Raw genomic sequence first — 21,081 nt, forward strand, 5'->3', positions numbered from 1 at the left:
ATTTGATTCTGTTTTAGATATGAACTCTGAAACCAATCTTAGAATGGGTTAAAAAAGCATTGCTTTAAATCTGTCCTTCAAAGTACTGGCAAATAAAATGACTTAATAAAAGAGAACAACTGTGGCTTTCAAAATTGATCTTGACTGCTCAAATGCTTTATTGCCCATTTCACCAGTGATTTTAGATCTAACCATTGAACTAAGTTGTAACATGCTAGAGTTCAAAGGTGAAAGATCATGGGAATTTGTAAACTAACACTATACAGAGATAGAATTAGGTGCATGCAATTTTTAAAAAATACAGGAATTATAAAAAAATATTTATAATCTGTGGATTACTCATAATCTGTGACCATTTTTCAAGATTAAGATGAACAAAACAAGATCATAGGGCATTCAGGAGAAAACTTGCTTGAAATCTTGTGACATAATGGCCTTTGAACAAATGCTGGACTAAAATGTACGTATGCCCTGATGAGTTGAAATATCTTAAATCTGTGCAAGTATTGAGTATCTAATGGTCAAAGGCCATGATGAAGGGAAAGCAAATCTGTAAAAGAACTGTCAAATAATGGCACACACTGAGAAACCTCTGACATTAAAGCTGTATTGGCTTCAAGGTAATTTCCATCATTTTTTTTCATGTCACTTGTTCTACCCAAATTATTTAGATGGAAAAGCCTCTTGTAAAAATTGCCAATAGGCTTGTAGATGTGTCGCGATTGTGTCAAATGAATTTTGATTATTCAGTCCGGAATCAAATTCATCTATTTCATCTATCAACAATAACCGATGGAATATTGCCAACAATGCATTGCGCTTGCAAAGTTTATACCTTGCTCTTCAACATACTTTAGCAAGTGGAAAAGGCCAAAATATTTCACAGAATGAAATGAAACAATGAAATGAAAAGAACAACATGAAACTAATCAATGAGACAAAACAAAACAAATACAAAAATGTATGTTCCGTGTTGTTTCATGGCAATGGACTTTTTTCTGGAAAATAAATGATGATATCGCTACAAGAAGTTACCGCTTCTGTCTCTTTATTTTTTATTTCAGCAACATAACACATCCAATTTCCCTGGTGGTTCCACAGCAATGTAATTATATTGAGATTTCCATGAAAATAACAAAATGTTGGAACTTAAATATGTCAAATATCCTAAGTAACGCAATAACTCAGTCTCTGGTGCGGAACTATTTTTGAGTGTATCACTATTTTTACATTTTTATGATCCGTTCTGGGGCTTTCAATAAGGTGTCAGCTGGCTACTTCACTTTATCAGTATCCATTTCACTGCAAAGTCTGACGCAGTTCTTTCATATTCTCTCAATGTAGCAGTGTTTGCAGAGAAAATATAACACACAATATAAATGTTTCATTCAGTGTGTTGGCATGAATGTAAGTGATAATTAAATACCTTTTGTACAAGATTTTCTTTTTTAAGCTCTAGATTGACAAAGACAGCTGCTGTGCAATAATGCCTTGCTACAAGTGCCAGTTTAGACGAATTGTCATCTACAGAAATTTAACCTGATTACCACTGGGTCAGGTCAGGTAATTCCAGTTGTTCTGGGTGCAGATGCTACATCATGTACAAATTCAATTCACTTATAACCAGTTTCTCATTTCGAGTTCTATTGACATAAACTGATAGGGGAACTGCAATAATGTTTGGTTTTACTGACATTAATCTTGACAGATTTCAGGCTAGTCTGAGTTCGTTTGTCAAAGTGCTTGGTAATGCTTAATATTGGTTATGTGTCACTTGCATTTACGTGTTTTTCGGTTTTTGTTTCTGACTATGTGAAGAGTTTCAAAACTTATCCTGAAATGAAAAAAATTTAAAAGTGGACTTTTCTCCGTCTAAAGTTTTCTTAAATCAAGATCAGAGATCTCACATCAAAGCAGCTATTTAATGAATATTAAGGTGACATTTTGACTGCTGATAGTGGTCAGAGGATGTTTTGACTGCTGAGAGTGGTCAGGGGAAAATGGTAAAAAAATAAGTTAAAACTGTCAGTGAATATCATTTGCTGAAGATGATTTTTCATTTGACTACAGAACATGCTCATCTCAGAGATAACATTATGGGGCAGCAGTGATATATAATGCTAAAATTACAATGCTATATTAGGCCATGGATATAAAAATTGAAATGTGACCAGACAACAGCCAGGAGGCTATGGCATATTTTTTATTGTGAAAAAATCTGTCTTTTTGATGTTTTGGAGAAATTTCAAACCATCATGTCATCATACTATGGTTTACAGAACTGAGTGAAAGTCAAGAGTTCTCTTTCAGGAGCTTTTGGTTAAAATAACATGTGAGGGAAACATTCACTGGTTTGGGAATCCTGAACCCTTCATTTTATGCTACCTGAATGAGTGATATTTGAAAACACAAATTAGTGAACTCAAAAAGCACATACCCTCTGTACATGTAATTTCAGAGGATTATTCAAAAGTTCAATTTTTTTACTTATAACTAAATTTGCAACATAGCCTATGGACTTCACTTACATATCAATGATGGGCCCTCTTTAGTGTTCTCTCATAATGGCTTGCATGATCTTTAGTAATTAACATACATTGTATGAATAGACTGCTCGGAAAAGAGATGGCCCACCCCTAAATATCCCTTTGTGTAAAACTAAAGTGACACACTGTAAACTCAGGAAAAGTTCTTTCTGATGAAAGAACGTTTTACAAAACTGCCCTGGTACAGGGCTGACATCAAAGACATTTCTAGAAATTCCTAAATTGATTAGCTGTGTTTATGACTTGGGCATACAAGCACCAACAGCCATTAGGATTAATCATGCTCAAATAATCCGTCAATTCATGACTGTGCACTTAGGACATGTAAGATATTTCTATCCTACCATACTTATACTAGTGAAAGTTTGTTCACTTATACACTGAATTAGATTGACAGAATTCATCCACAGAACACACAGCATTGTGCTTCATTGACAGCCAGCTGACATGCAATAGCTCCAGCTGACCTGCTTGTGATCGGCATGTTAGTGATGAACGTAAGCGGATCATAGAATAATACCACATAACAACAATGGAGCTCTTCCGGTCTTCACTGCATCAAAAAAGGAATATCACAAAAGTCTAGCTTAACTCTAGGTATGTGTGAGTGAATGATAAAAGTATGTCACTATGAGAATAAAACTAGGCTGCACAGCAGGACGACCATTAATTGAAAACCAGCATGTGGCAAATTTGGGTCATTTTTCTGTAGGTTCCACTTTCACATACTTTAAATGAAAAGATTTAACTACATCAATGAGATTCCCACCTTTGGTTGTCATGGTAATCACCTCTGTCATCTGTCAGGCTACATTGTTTAAGTGCTGCTATTGACGTCATTGGGACGACATAATGACTTTGGAAAACACAGGTTTTCTGTTTCCAATATGTGCTTTGAATCGGTACGAAACAAATATCATATATAGTATATTCGACTCTGATTGAAAAGGGCTTCCATACAGGTTTTAATGGGATGGCAAGCAGTGTAGATTAAAAGAAACACTCTATGAGCCATTGTCTTTTTATTTTTATTAGCATGTTATGTCTATTTGCCAATTTAATTGTCTTTTTCTGTCAAATTGTTTGCACTGATTTTTCCAATAAACCTGAAGTAGTTACTGGTACTTTTTGCATTTTTGAAACGTCGACAGATGCTACCAGAGGTCCATAAAATCTTTTTGGAGATGATCACTGTTTCATGATTGTACAAAATTAAAATCAAAACAATTAGAACGTGCAGGAGCACGTAGTTAGTGGATTTCATTTTATGTGTAAAGCAGGGCCCCCTACTTAATTATCAGTGTTACATTCTGAATGGAAATTCACTCCACTCAGCAAATGCCCAGTTTGCTGTCACAATTCAAAAACTGCAATCGTCATTGATGTATGACAACAAATCTACCCTGGCATCTGCATTCAGCAAATTCAGCATCTGCATTCAGCAAACTGAACAATACGGAACGACAAAAATTCAAAGAAATTCACATACTTTTGATCTCATAAGGTGGTTGTTGCCAAGCAACCAAGCTCTCATCTCCTCTCATTAAATTGATCACTGATGATCATCATAAGTTCTACTTGGAAAGGCAGTCTTATCAAACACAGCTTCAAAATAATCTTACATGCAACTTTTCACACGTGCTCATTACAACATATTGCAAGAACTGTTTATACATTGTCCATTTTACATATCTCTGTGTGTTTTTAAACATGGTAGCAAAGCTATGCTAAAACTGCAAAAGGTTTACAAATTTACACTAACGATTAATAAGTTAAAAACTGACCAAAATCCACCTGACAAATCTGTAACATGGTACCTTTTAATATCTTCCTGAAAAATACATTATTTAAATAATTAAGGTATCGAGGCTATGAGAGTAAACACATTATCCTAGCTTATGACAGGGCTATGTCCATCACAGCAATGTGTTAGCTCACACGTATATATGAAGGTTTGCATAATATCTGAAGGCAATTCACCTTTGACCCACTGCTTGTCCATCAATGCAGAGCTTCTGTTTCAAGCTCAATCATTGCAATGAATCTATCTGTAGTGACATAACAAACCTTCAAGTGAACTTGCCAATGAATTACAATTTTGAAATAAAAGAATCTATACCTAAAATACATTATTCCACTCTTAAAAAAGAATAGAATGTTCATGATATAAAGACGTAAAAATTGTACAGTAAAATATTGTACAACATCACCTATTGTTGATTAAATTTTGTTGATGGTTGAACTTGCCGACCTAAAAATAGACATGCTAAGATCTTGATGAATCTATCCCATTGGGAATGCCCTAATGGAAGGCTGTATGCACTGAGACTACAAATTACAGCAGACATGATGCTATGTCCATGTTGAACATATGAACATTCACATCATCAGTAAGACTGAAATCAAAACTATGTTACGTGGAATGTGTGTTTCACATAAAATTGGGGTTTTGACTGGCTGATTTTCCTCTGTATATTTACATTGCTGGCCTGACTTCAATTGGAAGGATTTCGTGGGAGTCGGTCGAGAGAACTTTCTTGATTTGATTAGATGTTCAGATGCAATTTACTCGACTTGTAGACTGCATTTCACTGAACATGACATGACTGAAAAGAATTTCTCGGTTCAGTTGCTCTATGATTGCCTTAAATTCAAATTGTATAAATTCTGTATATAGGGTAATTTTTTTTTTCAATTTCATTGCAAGTGTTATTTCACCAAAACGCCACAAGATGAAAACTTGGTATGAATTGCAGTGTTCGCTTGTAATAAGAGAGTCAGAGTACAGCACTTACTATGATGAATTCACCAAAATAATTTAACTGGTTTCGTCTTTATTTGAAGAATGTACAGAAATAAGTTGGTTATCACTAACAATGGTTCAATGAATTTGTCAAAGTAATTTTGTTAGGATGCACTTTGAAAAATTCACAAAATAATAATTCATTATAAATTTAGCTAGATTTCAGTAAAAGCACTTTCTGATAATTCTGTTGGAATAATTTCCAAACATCACTTGGTCATAATGTAATTTTGAAGAATTCATTGATTTATAAATAACAGAGTTAGCATGTACTTTGAAAGCATTTTTCAAAGTAAGTTCATTACTATGTGCCTTGAAAAAGTCACAAAAATAATTTAATATTGATTTCAGAAGATTTAAGGAACTGATCAAGAAACGCACAATTATTTTGCATTTCTACTAAACTGGCTTAGTTCCGAGGCGCTCATAAAAATTTGAAAGATCTGAATTATAAAAAGTATGGATGTTTGTCTGACAGCATTATAAACACACTTGTGTTGTGATATCTTGAATTATCACCGATCAATCATTTAGAATCAACCAATTGGCGTGATCTATATCTCTTTAAATTGGTGCAATTCCTAAAACCACTGAGGCATTATCACTGAAAGATAAGGGCCTAGAGTAGGCAACACTTGAGTTCCAAACTTTCATCAATAAAGATATTGAAATAGAGGTAGTCGGTAGTAGAAAGATGGCACCAAGATGCAGTTAGATGGATCAGATGAGTGTGTACGTGCTACAAATGCAGGCATTTCATGATGTGAAATTCTGTGAAGCACTTTCTTATGTACATGCAAGAGTAATTTGCCTGCTGTGTTTGAAGTGTTGATTGTGTGTGACAGCCAGAAGGCAAAAAATGCATCCAGGTTTCTCACATGGCCTTTTCCATCAGATTGTCTATTCAACCATCTGGAATGGTTGCTTCATTTGGAATGAGCCAGAGGCACTGCGAAAGCAAATAACTTTTTATTGCACATAGAGAGGGTGTATGTATTAAAGATGAGAGGGAAATGAGAGCAGATGAGAGGCTTTGATGGAAAATGTAAGTGCTATGAACATGTACATGTAGGTAAGTAATGAATTCATGATATTGTATGCAAAGTACCAAAAAACACAGGAAATTACTAAAATCACAAGATGATGAAAAAATAACCACACTTTGTCTAAATTGGTAAAAATCAAGGAAATGTACCTCTTTCATGAATATTTGACTAAATTCTTAATACTTATAACCAAGGCTTTTCTTTGGTTCGTTGTTGAAAATGGAGAATTGAAATATGTTTCCATAGTACACCAGCCTGAGAAGACCTTCTGAGGCAACTATCAAGGTGTTTTCTTGCTCGCAAACAATATTTCATGAATGTAGAGGAGTGAATTGCTTCTTTATCTACTGTAATATTAGAACAAAAATTATGATGGTGACTGATGTCCATACTTGTCACACTTTTTTGCACAACTAGTATCTGGTTGCACAGAAAGTTCATACTGCAGGAATCATTAAATATTGACAGGTACATTCATGCCCAACTTAGAGTCACAGAAAATCAATCAGTATGGAGCTTCATAAGAAAATTGGTTGTCCATGATTATGCTTGGCACTGCGACAAAAGAAGTCAAAATTTACATTCTGGACATGTTATGATTTTCATTGACATGAATAAGGGTCATGTATTAGGTATGCAAATACAATGTGACTTAATTCAATATAGTTAAAATTCAAGGTTTTAAAATCGTACAAAATTAGCAAATAAAATCACATCAAACGTTGTACAAAAAATTCACTTGGAGATTTTACAAAATATGAACAATTATAATGATCAATTTGTGGTTTGATTAATCTATGCAATTAATGAATTCAACCACTAAAGTGTGATTTTTTGAAATCTGTCCTGTTCACTCCCTAGATTTAAGAAGGAAAGTTAGCAAATGAGAAACTGAATGTCAGCAGCTGTGACAGATCTTCAAGAGAGACATTAAGTGTCAGTTTCAATGGGAGATTGTACCAAAGAGTTCTTCAAGAAATCTGTGGAAGCTGAGCTACATGCATGCCAGTAACAGACTGAATAGCTGGTGAGACTCAATACAGTCTGAGTGACACACTGAATCTGTTAAATTGAAAATGACTAATGTGAGATTTTCAGCTGCCGCTAATGGCATCTGCAATGAACACCAGGTCAATGACCTTCCTCATCACTTTTAGCCTTCTACACAGCATCTTCAGGGTTATGCTGTTGTGTTATATTGACCTGTGACGTCAATACACCAGGCTGCCAGTGACCAGGATTTCAATCTTCTATGTAAATTTCAATCTCAGATGTTTTTGTGAAGTGATTAAAAATGCCAAAGCTTGAAAAAATCTTATTTCCCAGAGAATCTTAGACATCACATCTTTGTACTTTGTCTTTTTTGATGTCATCACTAATATTGATGAAGTCCTTTAAAGGGCTTTTGTGTTATCCTTGAGTGGAATTAGTGTGAATTTGCCATGGAAACAGCTCTAAATAATTGCTGCCTTCTAGTTATCAGTGATCTCACATTTTAAATACTGAGTTGCTATTTATGGCAATGGTTTTATCCACAGCAGTGCAGTCTTTTTCTGATGACGTGAAACAGTAACCCTTGCAATTTTCAAAATAAAAACACAAGCAATCAGATCAAGCTATCGTTGAAAATCTTATTTTGATCTTGGCTATTGTTCCTGCTGCAGCTCTATCAATGCTGGAATGAAACACACTGATATGATATCTTATTACAACAGGTAATGAAAATCAAAATTGTATTGGCTCCATGCATTCTGTGACTTTCAGACAACACAACATCATAGTAATCATAGGGTTTTGTCTGAGGAATTGTATTATAATCAGTATGTGTACCCGGTATACTTACTAAAAAGGCAATCAAAATCTACAGAAACAACGAACAGAGACCTGTTCATGTTTCATGTAGCATTATCATTTTGCATAAATTAATCCTTTATTTTTCTCCAAAGGGTTTAGAAGTTTATAATTGCGAGGTTGAATTTGACTGAAATATTTGCAATTTTGATGAACTTGCCAGCCAAATTTACCTCTTAAAGGATCGGAACTGCGCCTGTGAGAGTTTCTTGTTTACAAACAATGTATTTCGGGCATGATATCTAGATGCACCTCATCATCATAGCTGCAACATTTAAATTATATGATGTAGATTAATTATGACAGACATGTTTTAACTTTCATCAATCACCATCGTACATTGGATGCAGTGTTTACATTGGTCCTATGGGTCGCATACAACCTTTGAGCGCAGTTCAGACGACTGTATCCCTTTTTAGCATTTCATTCCGAGTGGATAAGTCAATACTTCAAAACCAATCAGCACTCTGAATATTTTCAAAATGTCAAAATTATATTCAATATTACCCACTGTCTAGAATTTGTCATATTTTTTGAAGATGTTGTTGGCACATCTCAATCATTCTAGATATTAAACTTGATAAACAAGTGGGCCAAGTATTAAACAGTCTTGCTTTATTTTGCTTTTGTTCCATGCCTACTTAACTCCAGTTGGCATATTTATTTTTACATTTGAAGTATGGTAGATTGACTCACTGGTCAAGATGGCAGAACCACACAGTAAAGCAGACACATTTTTATCCTGTCCAGTATGGCATGTCAACCAAAAACAGTAGGGGATCTATATGTAGAGGTATGTATGATAGGCAACTTGGGCATACTATCATCAAAACGTTATTGAAGTCACGTCTGTGTCACAGATTTTAATGACCATAATGAAGTATGGCTCCACTGGAAAGATTTCCGGCTTTTCTGGATTAGGACTAATTCAAATATTTGTCTTAGTGTCAAGTACTGTTTGAAAAAAACACACTCTCCACAATGTCAGGGATTTTATGAGATCTCACAGCTGTTGTACATGGCATTTCTGTGTGACTGCAAATGATGTGACTTAATTTGTCAGCTTTTGACAACATGATGCAATATATGCTCTATCTTGCTGCAATGTAAAGAGATAATACTGCAATATAAACTCTCTCTTGCTGCAGTGCAGTGAAATGAAACCATATTATCGTGGTCTTAATGCAATCGCAATTATTAAAGGTGGTACACATAATATTACTTCACTGCCATATAATATCTTTGTCACCCACTGCTGATCTCACAAAGACTACAATACATGTAACACTGAAAAGCTCTTTCCTTTACTTTCATTATTTTTATTCATTTGACAGGATACCCTAGCAAATACCGGTACATTCAAAACTTTTAAAAGAGTCTATTGAATACATTTTCTTTTGACAAGAATCTCACATGCATGCATACCAGGTCCATTCAACAGCAGTGTTACGTCCTTCCTCAGTCTGTGACTTCATTTCCTATGCAGCAAGGGTTCTGTGTTCAAATCTTTCATTTAGAATTCTTGAAGGCCGTTCACTTTGATGGATTATTTGCAGACACTAGAGTAGCGACTGATCTTACCCACTTTTCCAGAGCAATCCGAATCCAATTAAACTAATCAGCTGGAATTAGGCCAAAAAAACCCTTTTTTTTCATGCAAACTGCTTGCGATGTTAAGCCAACAAACTTTGAAGTACCATTGAAATCACTCATAAATGACCAAAATCAATCATCAATTTAACAAAACAACTGACTTAAAACGGCTGGTGTAGAAGGTATGTACGGTATATAGTGCCTTCAGTTTTTATATTCATGACATCTTTTTTTGCAAAGCAAAATTTATGAAAAACAGATCATGTTGATGACTCCTGCTCCTGATATCATCAGAGCAGTCTTAATATCCAGATGACACACTTGAAATGCCTTTTTTGAGTACACCTTTATCATTATGAGATCATCCCTAAGAATTTGTGAAACAAACTAGAATGTTCTGGGACTGACAGATTTTGTGGAAAAAAATGAAAATTATTTTTAAAATCCAAATAAATATAAGAAAACCTGAATAAATAAATATAGACAGAAATGGACAAGCAGTTTTAAAACCAAAGTTAAACCTGTGTGCCATAAATCGACTGTGAATGATCAAAATCAACTATTGGATACAGCCCTGCATTGCTCACGGTACATGTATGAGTACACATCCTGTACATGGCTTTAAACTTTTCACATCTCCGTGCACTTTGTATTGCAGTAGATTGAATAGCATAACTGCGTATGATAATGGCATTCCTAATTCTTTTACAACATCAGTTCATTAATCTCTAGCTCAGCTAAATTTTCGATGAAAAATGAAACATTCTGTTTTATGGCACTTTATTCCATAAAGAAATATAGTTCAAGCATGATATTTTGATGCGGAAATGACAAGTTGTCAGGCAATTGCAAGCATTCTTTACTCAAGAGGATGAAAGACAAGATTTGTGAAAATGTCAAGACTTTTGGGACACACTCGTTAATTCATCATACATGTGCCTTTGCGTAAAACTCTCCCTTTATACAATGCAGCTGTTGTAAATGACTGATCTGCAGGCTTAGAAGATGACACAGAAAATACTCCTTCTTGCATTGAAAAGTTGAAAGTCAAACTCTGATATAAATAAATACGACATACCGGTACATGGGAATGAATTTATATCGAAGTTATGGAGAAAATGTCAGGATAATATGTGCTTACAATGGAAGAATGGATTCCTAAATGTCTCTCTCTTTTGTTGCAAAGAGAAGAACACACACATGTCAGAACACGGTTTCATATGGTTCTTAAATCAAATGGCAATCATTCACAAAGTACACCAAATTTTACAGCAACGTTGTGTTAATCACTAACATAGCTAGAAGATCCTTAGATTGAAATGAGACTTGTAATACCAGTACAAATGAAGTTTTTTCAAAACTAAGAGAATCAGTTAATTATGGTGGTTGCTGTTTTCATTACTGATATTCTTGGTTTCCACTGGCTTGTAAAGAAATTTAGTAAGATTTATATTCGTTAGTAAATTGGACAAAACCATCAGTAAAATTTACACAGGTCAATTTTTCAAATGAAGATTGCTATATAGTTTTTGTGGCTTTATAGCTCACTTTGTTTTTATTATGTGGCTAGATTGGGGAGAATGTTGTGGCTATACTAAGTCTCCTGGGTACAATTAACAGTCTATTTATTGTAATGATATATTTTTATTGCAACTTTTATAACATTCATATTACAACTTGAAATAGTTACACTACTATTTCCAATGTCAGGAGTTTCACAGTGCTACTGTAGTGGTGGGACTGGAACAGATCGATTGTTTAAGACATATCAAGAGAAGTTGGCAATCATGGGAATGTCCATCAGGGGCACCTTAAGAATGAGTTCAAAGAAAACGAAGGCAAAATTTCCGGACAGCTTATGTTTTTCTCACAATCACAATGTACCTCAAGTTGTTTTCCTACACTCAATACGTCAACTTCTTCATGGTCGCCATGAGCTTCTCTCTGATCTCTATAGTGACTGCTGTCATCATCACTTTGAGATCGCTTACTGGTTGAAGTAAATCCAGACATGGGTCTTTTGACATGATAAAACATTTACCTTTGCCCTACATAGTCTGGAGACATGACTCACAATAATAGCACACAAGGTTACAATTTTGTTGAGTTTATGGTCACTGGAATGCAGCACACTCAAGATCGCCCTATACAAATATTTTAGTAATAAATATATGAACATACCATGAAAATGTTTGTAAAAAGCAGATTTTTTCTCAATTTACGCCATTTACCAGCAGCAGTGGGAAACAAAATATTGGCAACATTGAACTTCTTTTTTGCAAGTTGCAACTGTATTATTGCTATTTTATGTCAACAATCTTACAGCAATTTTGCTGAAGACGCGTTCTTGCATTAGTCTGCATTGCTTAGAGTGTGACAAACATAATTTTCTCAGAAAGCCTGACAATACTACAAAGCAAGACATTAACAACTTATGGGCTACATCTACCACCTCATTTTCTCTTAATTTTGTCAGGGCTTTAAAGAGTACCCTCAACAAATACACAGATGTATTAAAACAAATTTACACAAAAATATCAAAAAAATACTTTTGTTCTCGAATGATGCCCTTGCAGTCCATAATGCATAAAAACATACTTAGTATGAATAGTTGAACCATTAACAACATGTCATGGTCTTTGCTATATGAAGAGGGACTTTCAAATGATTTCGTGATTTACAAAAAACTGCATTCTATGATTTGCTATTTAACAATCAGTTAACTCCTTGTAATCACCAGCTTCCAGCCAAGGAGACATATCCCAAGATTCCATTCCAAGTTCATTATTGACCAGGAAGTAACACATATGATGAAATCTTGGGACTTACCTTCAGTGCATCATCTTCCTTCCTCTCCATCACTTCAAGGATAAGAGCGGCAAGCACATTGAAACCCTGGCAGTAACCAACAGATTTGTTCCATCTGGCGTAGGCAAGCAACACTCGCTTCAGAACCACCCTGTCTTCCTCTGCTTCTTGCCCACAGAAACCACTACAGCCAGTTCTGTGTAAGTCCTACATCATCATCATCATCATCATCGTTGAAACATCCCAATGTCAGGATGAAAATTTAAGAAAGAAGAGAACATTTAATCAGTGTTCTGTTCAACTTTTTTGTTTTTGAACATATAAACTAATACCTAAACCCTACTGCCAGCCAACATGACGATTCCAAACATCAGATGTGATGTTTTCCATTGTTCATTCATTTCATTAGGGATTTTCCTCCTCGTCAATCAAATCACCCGATGTTATTGAGTCAGAAAGCCATTTTCTATGACAATCTATCTGCAAAGAGAGACACGCTGGGCACACGGCATGCTCCGTGAATAAAATTGAGAGTATATCAACCCTGACACCTGTCTTGTCAAATCTGTGGATGAATTGTTGAAACCACTGGGTGGCCATAGTGATGCCTTCAAATTCAACCATTAACTTAGTCATGTATTTTTGAAGCATATGAGTGTACTTGTGCAGGCTGATATCAATTACATTATCAGACAATTGCTTTCAAAATACAAACAGCTGTTTACAGCCATTTAATGTCTTTATCCTTCTGAAAATAAGTGCATGGTAGGCCACCCATTGCACCATAGGCCACTCACAATGCATTTATTCTCTGTGAATTTGTAGTCATACACTTTTTGTTCATAGCAAATGCATTTAAGAAAGACACAAAACTTTGTTTCTCACAAAATTGATAAACGAAACGAAATTATGTTGGATACAAGGAACAGAGGAATAGATACAGAAAATAATAAGATAAACACAAATAAACAAACAATTGATTGACAGACTATGTAATCATGAACCACACAGTTCATTATGTTACAGTACTGAGCACATCATGTTGGAGCTGTGCCAGTATGTCTGTTTGTCTCAATTCTCAGAACTACAGAAAGGAAAGTGATTAAATCTGGTGTAGAGATGATTGGATACATTTTTTTTTGCAATTTTTGGATTTAGTAGCAAAGGTAACACAATCAAGACTGATATTTCATGAGCACTTTTTGCCCACGATGGTATAATATTTAACTATTTTTGATTTCATAGAAATTTTAATAACATAAACATAAAAATGGCAATGCACACAAAATACTACACAAAATACTGTATCATGCCAACTTGTAATTTGCATATTTAAAGGTTAAATCAGAAACACTGATTTTCAAACATCACATAAATTTCAAGACGGAATATTTAAGGCACATCCAGCCATAATTATAAAGTCAGTAGTTTCTAGTGTAATGGTCCTACTTCTTTAAATAGCTGCACAAAGTTTGATGAAATAGATGACAAACTAGCTCAAAAATAGTTGTTAATGCTACAAGAAAATTGGCTTATGCATGTTCAGTATTGTAATTTGGCAAGTGAAAAACTTTGACACATTGGTGTGCATAATTTTGGCCAATTTGCATAACATTAAAGATTTCACTGAATGTATGTATTACAAATGGAAACATTCAATTATTGATTAAATTTCAGTAAAAAATGACAGCCTGTGGTTGCTTGACAATATACATTGTAAATTGATTTGTAATTTTATATGACAAACATAATTTGGAAATGTCTTGGAAAAGTCCAGGATTGAATCAATGATGATATACTAGTCTTATCTGGAAGAGAAATGCACAGGGGAATTCATAATTTATGTGTCAGGACGGGTGTGACCTGCATAATTATTGAACATTTGCATAAGTAATTATCAAATTGCACTTCCATCGATACAAAGCAGTTGATAAATAGTTTGAGAAAATAGATTGCTGCTGGGAAAGACTGGATAAGCATGATACTACATGATTTTTAACAGAAAAATAACATTTAAAGGGTAATGAATAAGATCATGTTATGAGACACGTACCATATTTCCTTGTAATATTTTTTGTGCGCACAAGTTTTAGATATTTGATTTAATTTCAGTAGTACATTGTATGCATCTTGGGGACAGATTTTCAGACATTCCTACTTTTACAATATTTTTCTGGCCTACTGCCTGTGGGTACCCATGCAAGCATGAGGAGCAAATGAAGTTTCCATTATCTATAAATATGAAAATTGAAGGGTTTTCTTCCCCAATGGCATGAACACTGGGTGTAGTGGCCGTTTTTAATTTCAAATATGTGTAAGTTTTAGGGAATTCTCTAAAATTTAAACATTTCGATTAGTGGCCATTAATTTTTATTCTTGATCACAATGGTTAACCATTTCTTAAGGAAAGTTTGAGCAAAAGATAAGAATTTTGTTTTTCTAGGCATGACTTAATTTGAAAGGCTAAATGACCGAAACATATTTGAAGATATTAAACTCTAATTTATCTACCCTTGCATCCAGTGAAAGGGACTTGATTTTCAACCAGCAATTAGGTTTTATACAAGGCAAACTTAAAATGCCAGGAATTGAGAGCAGAAAATGCTACATGGTTGCATAACATCCATCCTGAAATAGATCACAAACAATCACTGACTGATTGAGATTCACACAATCTACTACAACTGTCATGAAAAAGTACTTGTCATTTTCAGGGTAACAGAATGTGCCATTGCCTGATTTGAATAAAAAAGAAAATTCTGAATGAGAAGTTTCATGTCAGAGATTTTAGCAATATCAAATGCACAGTATGCTCTGGTCTCTCCTCTAGCAATGAAAGCTAAAATGCCTGGAGAGAGATGTTCAATTTTCATTCGATATGGACATACCAGTAAATTCAGAACTACCTATATTTCTTACAAATGAGAGTGGAACGCGGTGTTTTTTATTGAGGCATGTTTTTTAGTCACAAAGAGTCAGACAGTAAGTATTTTTGGTCAGAAATTCCCCACCTACATTTTTTAAAATCCCAAATGGATCTTTTGATAGTACCCTCTTTTGATTGTAATGAGTTGCCTCAAACCACAGTACAGAAATGACGCTTTGCACTCTCAAGCAGATATAAATTATTTTCTAACTAATTATGACATTCCCTTGTCATATATAAAATGGCCTGCCATCTCTCTGCAAATCCCACAAGATAATCTATTTCTTATACATTCACTCCCCCAACAAAGTAGTTACTTGCTTTTTTGTAAATGTTTGTCCATGGACAGAACATTGCTATTAATTACCAAAAGAATAGTCACAGTTGATAGAACACAGTGCACATGGATTTGTCTTCATTTTTACACCTACACAGAAATTTAAATATTTCACGAACTCATTTTGGAATGGCATATTGTGAAAAGTCTATTAAAGTTGGTTAAGAAAATGTTGATTTCCCAGAGAGAAAGTATTTGTCACCAAAAGTACCAGTAGGCGTTCCTGGTGTTTTCAAATACTACATTTGTTGTGTCTCATAAGGAATGGTCTGCAAAGAATGATGGGACAAATGTGTATTGCCATACATCACAATCAGCAGTAAACTTTATCTACTGGGTGCTGCTTCAGATAATGTTATCTGGGATCCTCATTTCATAAATTCACCTTATCTTGTCAACACACTTTTCTCTCATCATCTAAAGTGTACATCACTGTGCAGACAAAACTTCTGGTAAGCTGCCACTTGATTTGGATAACTGAATCCAATCAATTTTTGTAAAGTTTGAATTCTGAAACAGTTCATTTAATTATCTGATGCACTTGTCTGTGATAAGTCTACACGTTAATTTCAGAGCTTTAACAAAAGAGGTTGCTGATAAGTTTCCACAATTGCTGGGAGTAACTTTGCACCCTTGGTCTTGGGAAGATATATGTAGTCGCACATCGGCTTTCGAAAGATGAAAAAAGCATTTTTTTCCTTTTTTTTCAGTTTCTAGCATTTGAAAATACAACTTGCTGTCAATAAGAATAAGCAGAAATCCAATTTCAGAGTGCTCAATACTGTAACAAGCATCATATGAAGTCATAAAAAATTGAATGAAATTATTATAAAATCTCAAAGCAATTACGCCAGTGTATACAAATTCCCCAAGGCAAATTTCTAAATTTACATGTAAATGCACTTGTTCGCTAGGTGGTGCACTGACCTTTACTATCTGTACGCCAAGCTTGTCGTCGTCTGGGTTGCTCCTTTCGTTAAAGGCTAACTTCACCGTCTTGTCCCAATCAACCTGGATGCTCTTTATGTGGTTGTCTGCTAGGCCAAGCCAGATTTGCCTTCGGAAGAAGTCTGGGATCCCCTTGGGAAGACGCACCACTGCCTTCAAGGCATCATACCACTAACAGACAAGAAAGAAGAAAGCATTCAGATGTACCGTTTAATGCCTTGTTTGGTTCACCAAAGATAGAGCCTAGACATGGCAACTTTCATGAAGTATACAGCAACTTGTACTGATTGATAGATTGATATCTGAGAGAAATTATATAATAATAATAATAAACCATCAGGAAAGATAGTCTGAATTAAGACAACATTTACTTTCATTTCAGTTTTGTTGGGGCAATAAAATTTTTGTAAACATTGTGAGGTATCATTATAAAATCAGGTGAAAATTCTGCAGACATAGTACCAAGTAAACTCTTTGACGGCAAAGGAATCCTATTAAAGGACCAGTAGCTGTAACTTCTGATAGTTTTGTTTTTATTATCAACTCCAGTTTCTTATTCTAAAGCCCAAAGCACGTTGAGATAACAACATTCAGCTTGTCAACTCAGCCTGTACATGCATACCGGTAGACTGGAATTCAAATGTAAACAACAACTGTGCATTATACATTTGTAGATGTTGTGTTGATGAGCTAAACAGTTTGTTTCAACATACTTTAAGGAGCAGAACAAGACACAATAGAGTGAAAAAGCGCATCAGAAGTTACAGCTACTGACCCTTTAAAGGGACAAAGTCGCCAATTTTTTCATGTATTTTGTTTGACATGAGATACTATTTATATTGTTTGACATGTTGAAAGATACTGAATGAATGGGTGACACCGGTTTTAGACACGAGACATGAAACCAACGCGAGCATGAATTAATGGTCATGACCATTAATTCATTTACGCAATGGTTTCATTTAATTTGTCTAAAACCGGTATCAAATATATGCATGTTCACCCATTCATTCACTAACTTTCAACATGTCAAACAATATAAGTATACTAAGAATCTCGTATCAAACAAAATTCATGAAAAATGGGCGACTTTGTCCCTTTAATGTGTAAAATTCATGAACAAATATAATAGTTTATTCAACTTTGTGACTCCAGTAAACCAACAAAATCCATGGACAGAGATATTAATGATCGTGTGCAAAGAATACTGTTCACCCCATTACCTTCCAATGGTGCACCTTAATTGCCATTGAAACCATTGGGTTTTGGGACAAACCATTTAGGCCACAGCGGTTGAATATTGTGCAGAAGCACTGAATGAATTTTTATGTCACTTGCGAGTGTCATTCAACTGCAATTTAACACTTCAGATTTTCGAGTGAAATTTCACTGAATGGATTTAATGATGAAAATCACTGATATTTGGAAGTGTTTAATATTGTGAATTAGTCACGTCCACAACTCACCTGATAATACATGTACAAGGGGAATCTGCATCATACTATTCAAATGAATCAGAAACATAATTCTGTGCCTATCATCAAGCATTGTATGGCTTTCTTGACAGTGGTTTCATTTGTTTCACAAGTTGCAGTGAAGGATAAAAGACCCTTACCTGTTGGTATCCATTCTTGCCGGGCAAAGGTTCTATACTGAAACGCATTCTGGTGTCGATTCCTAAAACAAAGCAAAAATTGCACAGTTTTGTCAGTGTTAAATTTGTTGATATTATTCTTCAAATGACACTTTTTTATCATTTTTCTAAAATTATCACAAACATGTAGGTTTTCCACATGTCCGTAATTACCCTGTGTGGTGTCATACTATAATTGAATAGGCAAATTAATTTACATGTGATAGATGTGATGTCTCAGATGTTTGTGATCAATAAACTACTGATAAAATTGTTAACAGTGGCTAATCTATGTGGCACAATGACATTTCATTTATGCAGTCAGTAGCACACCGGTAGACTATTCTTACGATTGAGGGTGTGCAGGGCTATTCACATGAATTCCCCCTAAAAACTTACCATACCAGTGTAGATTATATATCGTATTATTGAACAGACAAAACCAAAGCCATATTGACTGACAATTCAGTATTGGAGGGTAAGAAAACATACAGAGAGAGATGATATAGGAATGACACAAACTTCACCCTTTGTGACAGATGTCCGTATATGCATGGTTATTTGGTAGGCTCTATTCTGAGCTTGTACATGTAGAGTGCTGATTCATTTGGGAAAATGAACTGGAAAACTGTCCACAGAATGGAAACAGTAAGGGTATGGAGGCAACGGCTGTTTTCATATTAAGAATGCATAAATACATGATGTGAAATATCACACATTGCAGCCAACCTGACAACCGACACATAAATCAACATCTACCTACACCGCGCCAAGCAAATACACTCTAATAGCACTTGTGTGCAAAATTTCCATCACCAAAACTAATAGAAACAACCAACACTGTGATTATACGGGACCCAATCCTTTTTGATGACACATGCATCTGTTATTTGTCTAACTTCACATGTCACGGTGCTTTTAGCATTTTAACACTACAGAAGTGAGGAAACTGAAAGATTAGGACAATCAAAAAAATAGAAACGGTGTAATAAATTGTACACAGCAAATATCAATTCATATTAGGGACTGTCTTCATCAAGTGACCGACAGCTGCATTATCACAGATTTTTTAATATCATAAATAGTGACTAAGTAACAACACTGGCAATTTCACCATCATTTTAATTGTTTCATAATACAACGAAGACTCAATTATTCAATGAACATCAAATAAACTGATAACATTAGAATATTAAAACTGTCGTTCTCATGACACTTTGATAAATCTCTACAAAGACAATCATTGAAGGTTTTTTTTAGTTCAATCATACTTATCTATGTTATAAATAGATGTGGTGAAGGCTAACAGAATAAGACAAACTATAACTACATGTACTTCTACACGAACAAATCCGTGATTCCTATTAAATGCTATAAAATTACATATCTAAGTCATGTGTTTGAAATTTTCATGTCTCTATTACCATCAAAGTTCTGAAGAAAACGCTCTCATTTGCAGTTTTGGAAATGTTTTCTGTACAAATCAGAGCCATGATCACACTGTGTTCCAAGTTCATACAACAGGAAAAAATGGGTCGAGTTAATGCAAAGATGCGTCAAGGCGTCACAGGCAGCACTAAACCGTTATCATCTTCATTGAGATGTGTCTCATAGGAAAATGGCCATGATTTCATGGTATTTTTTCAATAACAAGGAGAATATCACCTTGCTGAGAGGAAAAGCAGGTAACTGCCGGCCAAGGAAAAGTTCATAAGCTTCAATTAGTAATCTGTCGACTTTTGAAAGCAGAAATTTGAAATCCGTATTCATGACAGTATATTTTTGATTTAGAATTTCTCTGTAAAAAGCAAAATTTTAAACCTACAAATGATAAAACCATAACAAGAAAGCTGCGATGATCCTCAGTTCTCTGCTAAGGTTTTCTACTTTAATTTTGATAAAACGTATCGTAACATCACAAAACCGACGCAGATATCAACACTACTCTGAAACCTTTAGCACTCATTCCTCTAAAATTTTGAAGTCTTTGAAACTGAAAGAGTCATATGGCATATTGCTTATTTCAGCTTGGTTGATCATAATTTGGAGCTGTGATGTCATTTCAGTAAATTTCCTCACGACCAACATTACCATATGCTCTTTCAAAATTTATAAAAATTAAAAATTAACACCGGAACATGTCTTTCAAGTAGAAGAATTTGCAATATGTTCCATTGTAACTGTAGTGTTTTTAAAATGGGTGGCTGCCCTTCAGTCAATCTCACAGAGCTGCAAAACATGGCAACCTTCAAAAGTCATACTGTAAAATCACAGTATGTGTAGAAAAAGACAGATTCGGACAAAATATCCTTGTGAACATATGTAAACAAGGACTGTCAACTAGAACAATATTACTCAGTCAAATATGAATGGCAAATCAGTGTCTGATAAATTATGCGGATCATAATATTGGCCTTATGACCATATTTAACATAAGGCCCAAAAAAATTAAATTGTGCTGTTCCAATAACATAGTAGTCCGTGGGCTGGAGGGGCCCACCGTGCACCCCCCCATAAACCTACTACATGGGTAGTTTTTTGTTCTTTGGGATCTGCTGAACTAGAAAAAAGATGTTAACATTGGATATTT

The 21,081-nt window shown here is 34.8% G+C and overlaps 1 protein-coding gene across 1 annotated transcript in view; it reads right to left on the reverse strand.

Annotated features, from left to right (window-relative positions):
- The window catches only part of LOC139134651 (TBC1 domain family member 30-like), an 85,930-nt gene that overhangs the window by 29,572 nt on the left and 35,277 nt on the right, over nucleotides 1-21,081 (reverse strand). The window contains 3 exon segments of the mRNA XM_070701608.1: nucleotides 12,669-12,854; nucleotides 16,838-17,029; nucleotides 18,474-18,535. Of these exon segments, the coding sequence (XP_070557709.1) occupies nucleotides 12,669-12,854; nucleotides 16,838-17,029; nucleotides 18,474-18,535 (440 nt within the window).

Source organism: Ptychodera flava, chromosome 6 (genome assembly GCF_041260155.1).
Source record: "Ptychodera flava strain L36383 chromosome 6, AS_Pfla_20210202, whole genome shotgun sequence".
Lineage (NCBI taxonomy): Eukaryota > Metazoa > Hemichordata > Enteropneusta > Ptychoderidae > Ptychodera > Ptychodera flava.